General features: G+C 43.3%; 1 protein-coding gene across 2 annotated transcripts in view; it reads right to left on the bottom strand.

The window, feature by feature from the left end:
• Positions 1-16447, bottom strand: part of LOC135217513 (U11/U12 small nuclear ribonucleoprotein 48 kDa protein-like) — a 251591-nt gene that overhangs the window by 31023 nt on the left and 204121 nt on the right. For both annotated transcript variants that reach the window (XM_064253468.1, XM_064253469.1), the window contains one exon: positions 11972-12016. In XM_064253468.1, the coding sequence (XP_064109538.1) occupies positions 11972-12016 (45 nt within the window). The remainder of the gene's footprint in view (positions 1-11971; positions 12017-16447) is intronic.

Raw genomic sequence — 16447 nt, 5'->3', positions numbered from 1 at the left:
GCCTGCCTGTGTGTGTGGCAGATTTTGTCGTGTTCGTCACCAGTTTGGTGGCCGATGACGAACTAGAATGACTTTTCCAAATAGCCTTCAGTTTGAAAGGTTTAGTAAGGGACTTGTAATAGACCTATGAGTGACTATTTCAGCTTATCTTAGGGATTACCGAGCCTGGCTTATCCCACGAAGTCGTAGGTCTCTTGGTAAACTCTAAAATGAAGAAGAAGAATGAGACGAGCTAAAAAGTAGTCCTTTTGCTCGTTTACCAAATGCTTCATATAGCCTACCTTCGGCCTGGGTTGCCAGCACAGCCTATCTATCTTCGTGGATCTTGGCAATAATCAGGGCTGCCAAATCTACTGGTACCGTTGCTGATACTTCCGCATTTGGGTAGTAAGGGAGCTTCTGAAAGAGATAGTTACTTTTAAAAAGTATCCTCTTTTAAAAGTATCGTGAACATTGATGATAACTACCTCAATATCTCTCCAATTATTTACAATATCTCATTCAGTGAACTAATCATTCAATGAATTGGTACTTACCATCTCGATAGTGAAGTCTCAAAACCAGATTGTAACAGACTTCACTCTCAACTGGTTGTCAGACCAACAAGTTGTTAGTTGGACCGCACAGCCCGTGTGAGTGCGGCATACTTCCTGTCTGCCTTGCTGCTGCAGGGTTGCAGTGCAGGTTGTCTTCTGACACTGTACCACCTGTAATTACAAACTGATACATAAGTACCTTTGTATGGACTAGCCGGATATGTATCTCGCGGAGTATGTAATATTAGAATCAATACCGGAGTATCACTACATGTAGGTCCGCTGGAGGTCATTCCGGTGGAACCTGCATTCTTTATTGTCATCGCCGTAATAAATTGCGGCGGCATGCATTATGTAAGGCATTCATATTATCTTCTCCTGCCAGCTCCGACCCCGCCATGCATTCACCTCAAGTCAAGTTTAATAACATATATATATATATATATATATATATATATCTATATATATATATATATATATATATATATATCTATATATATATATATATATATATATATATATATACTATAATATAAATATAAATCCACATACATACAATAACATGACTACATACATACATACATACATACATACATACATACATACATACATACACATACACACACACACATTATATATTAAGTTTAATAGCAACGAAACTGGGGAAAGTTAGACTTGGCCCAAATCCGTCAGCATCGGAGAGGTTTCTTAGTAACTAAGAATGCCTCTGCTAGTCACTGGCCACCGCCACCGGGGTGGGGTGCCGAGGTATAAGTGAAAGCGGGGGAGAGAGGCTAGGTAAGGATAAATAAATGCCTCGATTCTAGGTTACCTGCCGGGCTCGACTACCCGGCGATGTACACTGATCGAAAATATAAAGCATATTTCAAAACAATTAAAATAAAATAACAATGAATTTTGAACCGGAGCACAGAATCTATGCTCCTTCCTGTCCCAGTTCTCTTTTAACACTATATCTCTCTCTCTCCGGGGTCTAGCTAAGGAATCGAAACAGGGGAATAGGTAAAACCTAGGCCTGAATCCGCTCCTAAGGGAGATCGTGTTGTTTTATGCATAACTGAACGATCTCCACTGTAACCCGGGCCCGCCGAGGCGGGAGGATTGATAATGTATGGAGGACTGAGGATAGGAAAGGCAAAATTCTCCTTCCGGTCCCCGTTCCCTTTTAATGCTATCTCTCTTACCACCGGGTCCAGCTTACGGATCGAAACAGGGTAATAGGTAAAACCTAGGCCTGGATCTGATCGTAAAGGAATCGTGTTTGTTATATGCATAACTAACAATGTCCGCTGGGACCCAGATCCACCGAGGCGGACGGATAGAGGACGTACGGAAGTAAGGATAGGAAGGCCAGAAGAGAATACGTGGCTAATACCATCCTAACGAGCCGGGAATTACCCGGGCTCGTTTGGGTAGGTACCATCGTACTACTCCTACTACATAAGGCGAGGAGTACCCCTTCCGACTATAACCACTCCCTCTCACCCCCTCTGCAAGAGGGGATAGGACTCGGATATCTACGTGAAGTAGCGTGAGCGAGTTATGTCATCCCGTGAAGGTGAATGGGGAAGGGAGGGCGTCTAGAGGGGTGGCTCACACTCGATCAATTGGGACACTACAACCGGCCAGGTGGAACACCTCACGGTCAGAAGTGGAGCCAATCGATCACAGGGGCTGACGGTCTATAGACCGACTGCACACTGATTACAATAATACAATAATTTATATGATACTAAACGCTATACAATAGCCCTGGCGCGAGAGGGGAAAGGATAAAGAGGATAAGAATATAATTCTGTTTAAAGAGTGGCTTAGCTTAACCTTCTCTCGATCAGAACGATCTGATCAGGACAGCCAAGGTGGCTCTGAGCGGATAGCCTAACCTTCCAGAGACGTGATTTCAATCACGATCTGGCGAGGTAGGCCAGGGGGGCTCATGGAACAGAATAAGGTCCCTAAGGGCCTTACACTCCTCCCTCAAGGGTTCCTTGGTAAGGTGAAGGAGGTATCCTCCTTGAGCAAACCGGTGGAACGTAAGGGGAGGAGGGGAAGGAGATAGGCTGAACTCCAGATCCGACGAATAGAAGGGGAGAAGCCTCTCCAGATGGAAGGAAACCCATCTGGCCTACTTCCCAAACCAGGGAGGAATCTCCTTGGTTTGCGCAAGTAAGTCCAAATCATCCTCGCGCCAGGATAACTATTATAAAATGTCAGGATATCTACAAATTTTATTAAATCTTGAGTGAGTGCAAAATCAATAGCAGCACGACTACAATTAGTATAGGTGACCAATTGGAAGTCTTCATAAAGATACGGGTAGCGATGTATGTAATGGCTGACTCGGGAGCAGTGCAAGCTAGGCTCTGTTTATGTAACATACAACTAAAACATACTTATGATTAATTTCGCTACTCTTACAAACATAAATTGATAATTGCAGTACTCAACTTAGATATCGAAGATTCCTGGCATTTATAGCATCTCATTTTATTCCAAAAAAGGATTTTGACGTAGGAAAAATCTATTTCTGGGCGAGGGGTTCGTGTCGCCCAGTGAAATCCACCCCTAGCCCCATCCCGGTAGCCCAAGATTGCCTTCTAACTTTAGGATGGCCACCAGAGGTGCGGCAGTCGGCGTGGCGTGGGGCATAGTAGTAGTAGTTCCGCCTCGACCTGTGAGTCGGCTCTCTCAGATGGGGGAATTTGGTGTAGGAGTGTTCTAAATGGCAAGAGGTTCGTGGTAGTGGTCTCACTCGCCCCAGATACCATACCGACACCCTCTTTTTATTTAGGGTGAGCGAGTCAGTTATACTGACATCTTCTTGAATTTATTTTTTCTCTGGTATGTGTTAGCTCATTTACCTTAGAAATAATGAACTTAAGGATTATTTCACTGGGCGACACGAACCCCTCGCCCAGAAATAGATTTTTCCTACATCAAAATCCTTTTTCTGGGCTCAGTTCGTGTCGCTGCGTGAAATAGTACCAGAGAAATAGCACAAGATTGAAATAAAGAAAGGGTCTCAATGAAATTATAGAATAAAAACAAGTAAGTATAATCTGGATTATTCAGAAATATATACATAAGGTTAACATGATAAAATAAAAGTGGACTTATGAGTACATAAAATTAAACTTATGGTATTATTAATACTGAAAACTTACACTATGATAGTGAGTTACAAATACATATAAAATTACTCACTGTAAACAAGTTAACTTTCAAAATATACACAATCAGGTGTGGTACCCTAGCATTAAAATAAGGGGATCCACACCAAAAGATGTTTCATAAATTACAATATTGTTGTGGGTGCCCCTAGCAAAAAAATAAGGGACACACCACCAAGCCATAATCATAAGCTGCTAAGGCTAAAAGGCTATAATATAGAGCATAACGGCAGGTTAGGAGAAATGTTAGTTGAGGCAGGTAGAAAGGAGTTCTGGATCTTCAACTACGACTACTATGCAGTTTCAGGGGAAACTATGTTCCCTGCTGCCACTGCTGGAAATTTTAAAGATTCTAAGGACTTTAGATAGTGACGCTTAAAGACTGTCGGCGATTTCCAGCCAGTATACTTCTTTAAATCATCAAAGCACATATGTTGAAAATAATTAATAGAGGTGGCTACTACCCTGATATCATGAGCTTTTGGAAATGATTCAGGGTTTGCTTGCTTAATGAAGTAAAGGATCTGCTGCCTGATGCCTTTGACTGATAAAGTGCCACCTTTTTCCCTCATAAAGAGAGGACCCGAAGAGGTAGAAGATGTCCTAGACAGAAAGGCTCGTAAGGCCATCACTGGACAAAGAGAAGGTTCTTGTGGGAGGGGGATGACTTTCCAAGGTGCCCACCTCGCCAAAGGGTCCTCGTTTGTAGCTAGGAAGCTACGATCCGGGGAGAGCAAAACTTCTCCTGAAGGGAGGAATTCTATATGCCCCGCATCTCTGGATAAAGCCGACAGTTCTGAAATTCTGGCTCCTGAAGCCAGACTTAGTAAAAATAGCGTTTTCCTTAGTAGCATTATGAATGAACAGGCAGGGTTGTCAGTGTCTGAAGCCAGTTTGAGGACATCATTTAGAAACCATGATACTGAAGTAGGCCTTACCGAAGGTCTAAGTCTAACACAAGCCTTGGGAATAGACGTAAAGTAAGAGTCTGTCAAGTCTATTTTAAAACCCAACTGAAAAATTTTCTTTAAGGCTGATTTATTAGTGGTATTAGTGCTAGCTGCTAATCCTTTTTCAAATAAGGACCTGAAAAAGGATATAGCTAAATTGACTGTCATGGTTGTGGTGTTTGTTTCCTTCAGGAAAGATGCTAATTTCTTGACCGCAGCGTCATACTGCCTTAAGGTTGATTCCCTCTTATCTGATTCTAGGAAAAGGATATTCTGGGGATCTATACCTGCATCTTTTTCAGCCGCAAACTTCATGAAGTCCATAAAGTTAGGGTTTTGAGAATTCCTGAGGAAGCGAACACAGTCCTCATTTGTACTGACTGCGAAAGTTTGGGATTGGGAATCCGTTGAGGTCGAAGACCCAATTCCAGAAGCCAGTCCGGGGCTACTAGGGCCACTTGTCCCTTGAAAGTCCTGAGTTTGTTCAGAACTTTCAATAGAAGATTCACTGGAGGAAAGATGTAAATCTTCTTCCATTGATTCCAGTCTATGGACAGTGCGTCTGTGGCATATGCCAGAGGGTCCAGGTTGGGGGCCACATAGCAAAGAAGCTTGTGGTTCGCTTGGGAGGCGAGAAGATCTACTTGGAGACCTGGAACACTCCGGCGTATCCACTGGAACGATTTGTTGTCTAGGGACCATTCTGATTCTAGGGGAACTGACCGGGACAGGGCGTCTGCTATCACATTTCTTACTCCCGCCAAGTGGGTGGAGGATAGATGCCATTTGTATTTGTTCGCCAGAGAAAAAATGGCTATCATTACATGGTTCACATTCCTTGATTTGGATCCTCCTCTGTTGATGCAGTGTACTACCACTGCACTGTCCAATACCAGCTTTATATGAGAATTCTTTGGTGGAAGGAGCCTCTTCAGAGTGAGAAATACTGCCATAGTTTCCAATACGTTTATGTGGAGCTGGCGGAACTGTGGTGACCAAGTTCCCTGAACCGATTTTGAACTGAGAGTACCCTCCCCAGCCGCTTAATGAAGCGTCTGTGTGGATAGTTAACGCCGGAGGAGGGTATTGAAGAGGAACCGACTTGGACAGGTTCTTTGCCTCCGCCCATGGACGTAGATGGTTGCGAAGGATTTGCGGGATTGCTGACAACTTGTCTCGAGATTTGACATTTGCTCTTGAGCGCCAAATTCGGTTTATGTCTTTCAGCCTTGCTTTCAGTAAGACGTCCGTCACTGAAGCAAACTGAAGGGAACCTAGGATCCTTTCCTGGTTTCTCCTTGATGCATGTTCGTACTTTAGGAATTGCCTTACTGACTTGGCTATTTCTTTCCTTTTGACCACCGGAATTGACAGATTGTGGGAGGATAAGTCCCATTGAATGCCTAGCCATTGAAAACGAGACTCCGGAGTGAGCCTGGACTTTGTCCTGTTTATCTGGAACCCTAGATGTTCCAAGAACTGAATCACCTTGTTTGTGGCTTTGAGGCATTCCTCGACGGTTGATGCCCAGATTAGCCAATCGTCGAGATACGCTACTACCATTATCCCTTGCGATCTCAGTTGTTGTACCACTACTTCCGCTATTTTTGTGAATACCCTGGGGGCTACATTCAGCCCGAAGGGCATCACTTTGAAAGAGAATGCCTGGTCTCCCAGCTTGAAGCCTAGGTAAGGGCGAAAGTGTCTCGCAATTGGGATATGGTAGTATGCGTCTGTAAGATCGATAGAGGTTGTGACGGCACCACGGGGAAGTAAGGTCCGTACCTGTGAGATGGTCAGCATTTTCAACTTGTCGCAGCGAATGAATAAGTTTAGCTGGGACAAGTCTAAGATTATTCTTCTTTTTGTTGAGCCTTTCTTTGGCACGCTGAACAAGTGACCTTGAAACTTTAAATGCTTGACTCTCGCTATTGCTCCTTTCTGAAGGAGTTCCTCTGCATAATCTGTCAATTCCTTCGATGGTAATTGAAGGAACGATCTGGGTGGAGGGGGACCTTCGATCCAACTCCAACACAGACCCCTGGACACAATGCTCTGTGCCCATTTGCAGAACCCCCACCTGTGACGGAAGAGGAACAGCCTCCCTCCTACCCTGGAGATCTCACTGCTGCTGTGCTGGATGAGCTCCACGCCCGCCACGGAAGTGCTTCCCTCTATTGATGGCTCTTCCTGCCCCTCGTTGGTGAAAGGCACCTCTGGCTCTGCTTCCCCTGGCAAACCGGTTGAAGGTTTGAAAGGTTTGGCTTTCAAACACAGGATTGAAAGCCGGGGAAACGGCGTAAGAGGTAGAGGGCTGGGCTTGAGGAGATAGCAGAAGAATTGGCTGGTTTTGTCCTTTTGTTACAGTGGACTGACCTGCCTGAGCAACCGGAACCGCCTGAACGAAGTGCTGCTGCTGTTTCTTCTGATATGGCTGGAACCGTTTGGTCTTCTTCAGCTTCTTTCCAGAAGATGGATTCTCAGACTTTCTCTTCGCTGAGAGGTCCCAACAAGCTCTGAGACTTTGGTTAAGTCTCGTCGCTTCATTCTGACCTCTTTTACTGCCGACTCCGGGAAGAGATCCACCCCCCAGATGTTGAATGAAAGCAACTTGTTCGGTTCGTGCCGAATAGTTGCTTCCTGGAGGACGTGTTTCCGGCAGTTCCTCCTTGCCACAATAAACTCAAACAAGTCCGCTTGGACTGTCTGAGTCTGTGACTTAGCCAGAAGCTTGAAGATGGGCTCCGAACCATATGTTAAGGCGGCCACTTCAGTCATAACCATTGTGTTTAAAGTTCTACCGAGCCTGGATCTTGCCTCAAACTCAGCATGAATAAGGCTGCCTGGTAACCTTGGTAACTTTTCACCGAACTGGTCCATGGCGCAGTCCGGCTTAAGTTTACCCACCGTGAAGGTGGCCGGTAGGTTCTCCCATAGATCTCCAAACGAAGGGAGGAGAGGAGACGTAGGGTCTGATTCCCTCAGTTGTGGCAGGGTTTCATCCCTCATGGCCGTTTGCATAGTGGCTTCAGCTATCTTCGTCAGGAAGGGGAGTGGTGCCTCCTCCTCTGTGGTGAAGATAGTGAATGGGCTCTTAAATGCTTGGAGCCTGGTGTTAATACAATCCCAGTCCTCCAAGCAGTGTAGCCACTCTCTTTGAGCGTGGTCCCGGCTATACAGGACTGTCTCCTTAGGGATCTTATCCTCCCTATTCAGTGCTGTCTCCGTCAGCCTCGCATATCCCATGAAAGGATAGAAATCATACCATCCCTGAAGGGAGCATAAGCTGCTACCCTCCAAGGATTACTCATGGAGAAAGAAAGGAGAGTGTCGTAGGCTGGAAGCTGGGCCAGTCCGGCTCCTACTACGGGGAAATTGGACTGCGGAGCCTGGTTCAAGCCTGTTAGGAGGTTCTCTTGAGTGGACATCCTTTCAGACAGGTTCTGAATAGATTGTCCTGATTGGATAACAGAGCTTGAGAGTTGAGCAAACATCTGCTCAACTCGCGTACTCAGAGAACCTACTAAATCCCCTATCTGCTGCATCATACCTGCTGAAAATGCAGCTGGGTCGAAAGTACCAGGCACCACTACCCCTGCAGGAGTCACCGGAGGAGTTCCGGCAGCAACGGGAGAAGGCACAGACTCGGCGGGAGTACGGGCCCTTTCCTTGGAAGATTTACTCCTGGACCCTTTATGCAGTGAAGCTGAAGATGAAGACGGCTTCACTTTCTCTGCTCCGGGGTGAGAAGCCGGAGACTTCCGAGATGAAGACGACGACGACGTCTTTTTAGGCGCCGTCTTCTTCAGGGTCTTCTGCTCCCTGTGTCCCTTTACCTTAGGGGCCACAGAAGCAGCGGGGGCACTATAAGGGATCTCAGATCCCGTAAAGCCCTGAAAGGAAGAAGAAGAAGGGACAGGTGACGAAGATCCAGAAGCACCCAAGGGAAGCCCTTGGGCCCCTAACAACCTACCTCAACTAGAAAATCTTCCGCACCTACCGTCATTGGCCCTACATTTATATCTAAAGTTGCCACTTCCGCCACGATGTCTTGTCCCGTTCCTTCCGTAAGGGCTTGTTCCACTTGTTCCTGGATCGAAGCTATTGTCGGAGCTGCCGCGGCGGGGTCTACGTATCCCGTCGACTTCCCTCCTGGAAAGATCAGAACAGCCAACTTCTTCTCCAGGATATAGGGCTGTCCTTTGGTGGCGTTCTTTCCAAAGCCGCCAACCCAGGCCTTCAGGGTCGCCAATGCCACTTCTTTCACGGCGGCAGCCTGAAAGAGAGGGTCATTGTAATCCTTACAACGAATCCCCGAGGACGTATAATTACCAATATGAATATGACTGAAAACTTAAGACTAAAATCTATGAGAGTTCATGTGTCATGTAACAAACTTGATACCTATATGTACTTACTCCGTCCAAAAACTGTGTCACTAGCTCGTAACAAATGGTACAAGCCTCGTGATACCATACAAGGTAGTCCTAATGGCAGGTAGCACAGGGGGCATGAGTCCTGCAGACCTCATGCCCGCAGGGATCTTGTAAGACAGCATTACAGCCGGGTTCTTGACAGTTGATAGCCTGTAAGTCGAAAGATACATGAGTATCGAATAAATACACTCATAGGGCTTCTCTTTTATAATACTCCGTCGCATGCCGGAGTAGACTAAAATTATTGGGCATAATCCACCCCTGAACTCCCTGTGGGATAAGGTTTTTGACCTTGTCTGGTTGGGAAACTCCGGTGTACACCGGAGGAGAGAAAATTTTTCCCACCATAAGTTATCATACAACCCATAGAGTTTCACGGAGGGTATATCACACCGGAGAACAGGAGAGGATGCCCTAAGCTTAAGCTAAACAACTTAAACTAGAAAATTTTATCAAAATTGAAGCATGTAGCTCCGGCGTATAATCAACACTCCCTCCGTCAACTAGAGAAGTGCTCAGATAGCAAGAGCAATTCGCCAGAAAACGGAGAGAGGTACATAAGATAGGGAAAGCTGCTATGACCAACTGAAATCGCCTCCACTCCGCCAGCCACCCTCTCCAACAACCGAAGGTACACCGGGGTAAGGGAGCAGGTGTTCCGTCCGTTAGCGGGGAGGTAAGATAATGAGGAGGGAGAGAAATCAGACCCAAGGTACGCCGGGGAAGACTGGAGCGAGCGGAGGGGGGGGTGGCCAACCCTCACCCCCGACCACGCCGGAGTTCTCCCAGAGCCGAGGGAGAAGAGCGGTCCCCCAGTAGTACAGGCTGTCCAGACTCCCCTACCCCCTTAGGAGGGGGGAACGGGGGGGAGCGGTGCTCGGGTGATGCCAAAGCGACTGAGAGCGAGCAAGGACAGATCCCTCCCTTCTACCCTATAGGCAAGAGAAGAAGGGGGGGGAGACTGGGGAAGGGCGACCAGAGGTACACGCGATCTACAGTGGACCAGAACATGGTAAGGCAATACAACCGACTGGGTCGGTACCACGTGCACATAAAGGGCCAAAAACTAAAGGCAATAAAACTGTATATGAATATGATGCAACAAAACTGCCTAAAGAGTGGTACACGTGACCATGGGTGGACCAGGAGGTGGAAAAGCAACACAACCGACTGGAACAAGACCACGTGAACCTAACAGGCCCTGATAAAGCACAACGTAATGCAACAAAACTGGCTAAACTGGTCGCCCTACAAGCTAACCCTAATCATAAAACTTACATCGAAAAAACATGAAAAAGGGGGGAAAAACACGAGTGAAAGAAAAAGAAAGTCCAGGAGGGGTAGGCTGGTTCCGAAGAAGACAGCCTACTACTCAGAGCTAGCCTTAGCTGATAAGAAGAGCAATAGCTAGGTAGAAATAATCACTCAGATGCCTACGATTCTAGATAGATACATGCATGCATGAACGAGATCTAGGGAGGCAAGGAAATTCCCCACTAAACGATGTAAATAAATGTAATAAAATAAAAAATACGCATAATAAAAAAGACTAGAGAAGCACGTGATAAAAAAACACCCTAAAAGGTCAAACAGTGAAAGGTTCCACGGTATGGAAGACCGAGAAACCTAACGAACACGAGGCAAGCCGTGGCCGCCATGTGCCAGACCAGGTGGCCTTATTTCGTACCTAAAAAACGCTAAATACAGGCCCCTTGACTGACAAGACTAAATCCAAACCTTTTCAGGGTACTTAACTTAGCTGCTGCGATAGCTGCACGTTCCATAATGATGGTAATCCTTTGAAAAGCACAAAAAACCACAGAGCAAAGAAAATCACGTGTTCCTCCTAATCTGCTAAATGAAAGGATGGCGTGGCGTGGGGCGTAGTAGTAGTAGTTGCCGCCTCGACCTGTGGGTCGGCTCTCTCAGATGGGGGAATTTGGTGTAGGAGTGTTCTAAATGGCAAGAGGTTCGTGGTAGTGGTCTCACTCGCCCCAGATACCATACCGACACCCTCTTTTTATTTAGGGTGAGCGAATCAGTTATACTGACGTCTTCTTGAATTTTTTTTCTCTGGTATGTGTTAGCTCATTTACCTTAGAAATAATGAACATAAGGATTATTTCACGCAGCGACACAAACTGAGCCCAGAAATAATGTCGTTACAGTCAAAGACACAAGTGTACACGACAGTGCTATTTAAAGGAATGGCTATCGAGGCGCTAGTAGTAGCGGTATTGGGCGGTAGATGGCGCTGGTATGGCGCCTAGTTTGAAAGGGAAGATTGACAAAGGAAGAGACTAAATGGCAGAAGACCTCTGATAGTGGTTTTAACACGCCCCAGTTACTATACCGACACCCTATAAGGGTGAGCGAGCTGGGTATATTCCTAGCATTCCATGCAACTTTTTTCTCTGGTATATTTAGCAATATTTATATCTTAGAAATGGTGCTATAAAGAGAATTTCACGGAGCGACACAGGTTTAGCCCAGAAAAAAGTATTAAGCAAGAATCAAATGAAAACTAAAATGAGTATATAAAGCATGAAATGAAAATGAAACACAATGCTTGAAAAATATCAAATAAGTCTAAAAACAAAGATAGCCGTATGGCAGACAAACAAACAACGAACAGGTTTGCTAATTGAGCCTGTTGTGCATGCCCACCAGCCAATGACTGAGGCTGTTGTTCTCTTTGCAGAGATGGTTTGTTCAACAAATAGAATGGCTGTAAGTTATTGTTAATAAACAAATAATATAAACCTTGCAATACAATTGGGAAATATGTATTGATATAATAATAATAAAAAGAATCAACTGTTTCAGGCTAATGTGGGTTGTCAACAAATTACACTTACCTTGTTTCCAAAAAGGTTTTAGAATTTCCCTCTGTTTCTCAGCATCTGGAGGAAGAATAAGACTTAAGTTAAGGCAGCCAATCAGAAATCTTATGATTACAGTTTAAGTGGGACAAATTTTTTTTATGCCTGGCATATAGGAGAGGAGCTACCAGTGAGTAAATGGTGTAAGAGGCTTATGTTATGGTGGGAAGGCAGACATTGATGGAGGTAGAACATTTCTGTTACCTTGGCAACATAAGTACTGGGTTGTGAGATGAAGTGAGAGATCAATAAAAAAGACAGTAGCAACAGGCTGGATAAAGTGAAAAAAAAAATGCTGGGCTAAAGGTAAATAAGAGTGTCTCATTAGTATTAAGCACAAATCTATTCATATGTAAGACTTGTACTTCTCTATGCAATAAGAGAGACATGAGCACTCGAAAAGAACATTGAAAATGAAACATATTTCAACTATAATTTTCAGCCAAAAATGATTGTCAAATTTAAAAACTAAATCCTTGAAAATTTTTGTTAAAACCTTAAACATTTTCCATTTATTCAGTTATTGGATTTTTACAATAGAAATTTATAAAATAAGAGAGTTAAGAATAATGTGTCTGGTTAAATTACAGTACATATTTATTAATAATATAATGATGGAAAAGTAAATCCACAATAATATGTCTGCTTGATCTTGTTTAAAATACAAAGGAGAAAGCTTTCGATGACCTGCACGGTCCTCCTTGTCAATCTGAATATAATTACTAACAGTGACCATACAAGAACTTTGTTTTTTGACTAGTTTACAAATACTAGCCTGTTTGATGATGTAGTTGGCTCTTCACGTTATCCCCTTATTCTCCAACGGCAAACCAGCTAATCGCCTAGATCTTCAAAGTGGCGGTTCGTCTCTTGAATCGTTTGATATGTTATCCATAGCAGCTTGGGCGCCTGCAACAAGGGACACGGGATGTGTCCTTGTTACCTGAATGAAAGAAGATGAGGCATTGGCAGTATCAGAGGTGGCTAGATTATTGGTGTTATTACTATGCAAGTTTTCTCTGTTATAATCTCTTATAAACTGACAGAAAATTATTTCATGTAAAATAAAATTTTCTTGTGTAAATGCTTTATTGCCTTCCATAGAGAGACCCCTGTTAATAATTGCTACGCCAAATTTTTGTTTATAGCCTTCATTCCACTGTTGAATGAAAATATTGTGAATGAGACACATAGATGAATAAAGTCTAAAAACTGTTCTGTAGGAATGGGGAAGTTAACATTTCAAATTTCTGACTGTTACTTTAATTTGTAAGGACAAACTCTAGAGGCACATTAGTGAAAAGGGCTGTAACATCTAGGCTAATCATTTTTCCTCTTACATTACCCAGTGTCCTAAACCTGTCTATAAAGTTACTTGAATGAAGTAAGTGAGCATTAGAAAAGGTGCCTCATAATGGGCTGAGCTGTTCGGCTAACAACACAGCCCTAACAGATTGTGGCGAATTACAAGTAGCTATAATGGGACGTAGAGGGCATCCTGTTTTATGAAGTTTTGGTATGCCGTAAAAGTAAGGGAGACTCAGCATTTTCTTTGATATTTTACTCAAAACTAACTGTTTTTGTTCAGTCACTGTGAGGGTATTGGCTATTTTCCGCACATCTATGTTGAAAAAGGTGAAGAAAAGATCAACCTGGTCTTCAACTATAAGAATACACTCAAAGGCTGTCTCATGCAAAATAATAACTCCAACCAAAGCTTTAACAAAGAAATTGGTGTTTATGAAATACCTTGTTTAGATTGCGATAAGAAATATTACGGAGAAAGTGGGAGGGGACTACCAATCAGAATCAATGAACACAAAAGTGCTTATAATTTGCATGCTGAGAATAATGCACGAGTCTCACATAGTTTAAATGACGATCACCGCATAAATTGGAACGAGTCAAAAGTAATTTTCAATAGTAAGGATATAGGTATTAGAAGGTTGGTTGAAGGAGCAATTATTAACAGGGGTCTCTCTATGGAAGGCAATAAAGCACTTACGCAAGAAGATTTTATTTTACATGAAATAATTTTCTGTCAGTTTATAAGAGATTATAACAGAGAAAACTTGCATAGTAATAACACCAATAATCTATCCACCTCTGATCCTGCCGCTGCCTCATCTTCTTTCGTTAAGGTAACAGGGACACATCCCGTGTCCCTTGTTGCAGGCGCCCAAGCTGCTATGGACAACATATCAAACGATTCAAGAGACGAACCGTCACTTCGAAGATCTAGACGATTAGCTGGTTTACTGTTGGAGAACGAGGGGATAACGTGAAGAGCCAACAACATCATCAAACAGGCTATTTGTAAACTAGTCAAAAAACAAAGTTCTTGTATGGTCACTGTTAGCAATTATATTTAGATTGATAAGGAGGACCATGCAGGTCATCGAAAGCTTTCTCCTTTGTATTTTAAATAACAAGATCAAACAGACCTATTTTATTAACTCATGTGATTATGAGGTTTCTCTGAATAATAATAATAATAATAATAATAATAATAAAATAATAATAAATAATAATAATAAATAAATAATAATAACAATAATAATTAACTAATAATAATAATCATAATAATTTAATAATAATAATATTATATAATAATATTAATAATATTTCGGAAGGAGACCCTCTCGTAGACATGTTTTGTTAAAAATGACTGCTGCTTAAGCACTATTAATCTTATAAAGAGTCTTCTCTATCTTTCTGATGACGGCTTTCACGAGAAAGCTGTCATCAGAAAGATAGAGAAGACTCTTTATAAGATTAATAGTGCTGAAGCAGCAGTCATTTTTAACAAAATAATAATAATAATAATAATAATAATAATAATAATAATAATAATAATAATAATAATAATAATAAAAAGACAAGAGTAAGGGAAATATAGCCAGTAACTACAGGCCTATCACCTGCCTACCAATAATGTGGAAGTTACTAACAGGTATCATCAGTGAAAGGCTATACAACTACCTAGAGGAGACAAACACCATCCCCCACCAACAGAAAGGTTGCAGAAGGAAGTGTAGGGGCACAAAAGATCAGCTCCTGATAGACAAAATGGTAATGAAGAACAGTAGGAGAAGGAAAACCAGCCTAAGCATGGCATGGATAGACTATAAGAAAGCCTTCGACATGATACCACACACATGGCTAATAGAATGCCTGAAAATATATGGGGCAGAGGAAAACACCATTAGCTTCCTCAAAAATGCAATGCGCAACTGGAATACAATACTTACAAGCTCTGGAATAAGACTAGCAGAGGTTAATATCAGGAGAGGATCTTCCAGGGCGACTCACTGTCCCCACTACTCTTCGTAGTAGCCATGATTCCCATGACAAAAGTACTACAGAAGATGGATGCCGGGTACCAACTCAAGAAAAGAGGCAACAGAATCAACCATCTGATGTTCATGGACGACATCAAGCTGTATGGTAAGAGCATCAAGGAAATAGATACCCTAATCCAGACTGTAAGGATTGTATCTGGGGACATCAGGATGGAGTTTGGAATAGAAAAATGCGCCTTAGTCAACATACAAAAGGCAAAGTAACGAGAACTGAAGGGATAAAGCTACCAGATGGGAGCAACATCAAACACATAGATGAGACAGGATACAAATACCTGGGAATAATGGAAGGAGGGGATATAAAACACCAAGAGATGAAGGACACGATCAGGAAAGAATATATGCAGAGACTCAAGGCGATACTCAAGTCAAAACTCAATGCCGGAAATATGATAAAAGCCATAAACACATGGGCAGTGCCAGTAATCAGATACAGCGCAGGAATAGTGGAATGGACGAAGGCAGAACTCCGCAGCATAGATCAGAAAACCAGGAAACATATGACAATGCACAAAGCACTACACCCAAGAGCAAATACGGACAGACTATACATAACACGAAAGGAAGGAGGGAGAGGACTACTAAGTATAGAGGACTGTGTCAACATCGAGAACAGAGCACTGGGGCAATATCTGAAAACCAGTGAAGACGAGTGGCTAAAGAGTGCAATGGGAGGGAAGAAGGACTAATAAAAGCAGACGAAGACCCAGAAATATACAGAGACAGGAGAATGACAGACAGAACAGAGGACTGGCACAACAAACCAATGCACAGACAATACGTGAGACAGACTAAAGAACTAGCCAGCGATGAAACATTGCAATGGCTACAGAGGGGAGAGCTAAAGAAGGAAACTGAAGGAATGATAATAGCGGCACAAGATCAGGCCCTAAGAACCAGATATGTTCAAAGAACGATAGACGGAAATAACATCTCTCCCATATGTAGGAAGTGCAATACGAAAAATGAAACCATAAACCACATAGCAAGCGAATGCCCGGCACTTGCACAGAACCAGTACAAAAGGAGGCATGATTCAGTGGCAAAATCCCTCCACTGGAGCCTGTGCAAGAAACATCAGCTACCATGC

This window comes from Macrobrachium nipponense, chromosome 7 (genome assembly GCF_015104395.2).
Source record: "Macrobrachium nipponense isolate FS-2020 chromosome 7, ASM1510439v2, whole genome shotgun sequence".
Taxonomy (NCBI): domain Eukaryota; kingdom Metazoa; phylum Arthropoda; class Malacostraca; order Decapoda; family Palaemonidae; genus Macrobrachium; species Macrobrachium nipponense.
This window is presented reverse-complemented; position numbering and strand designations above follow the sequence as displayed.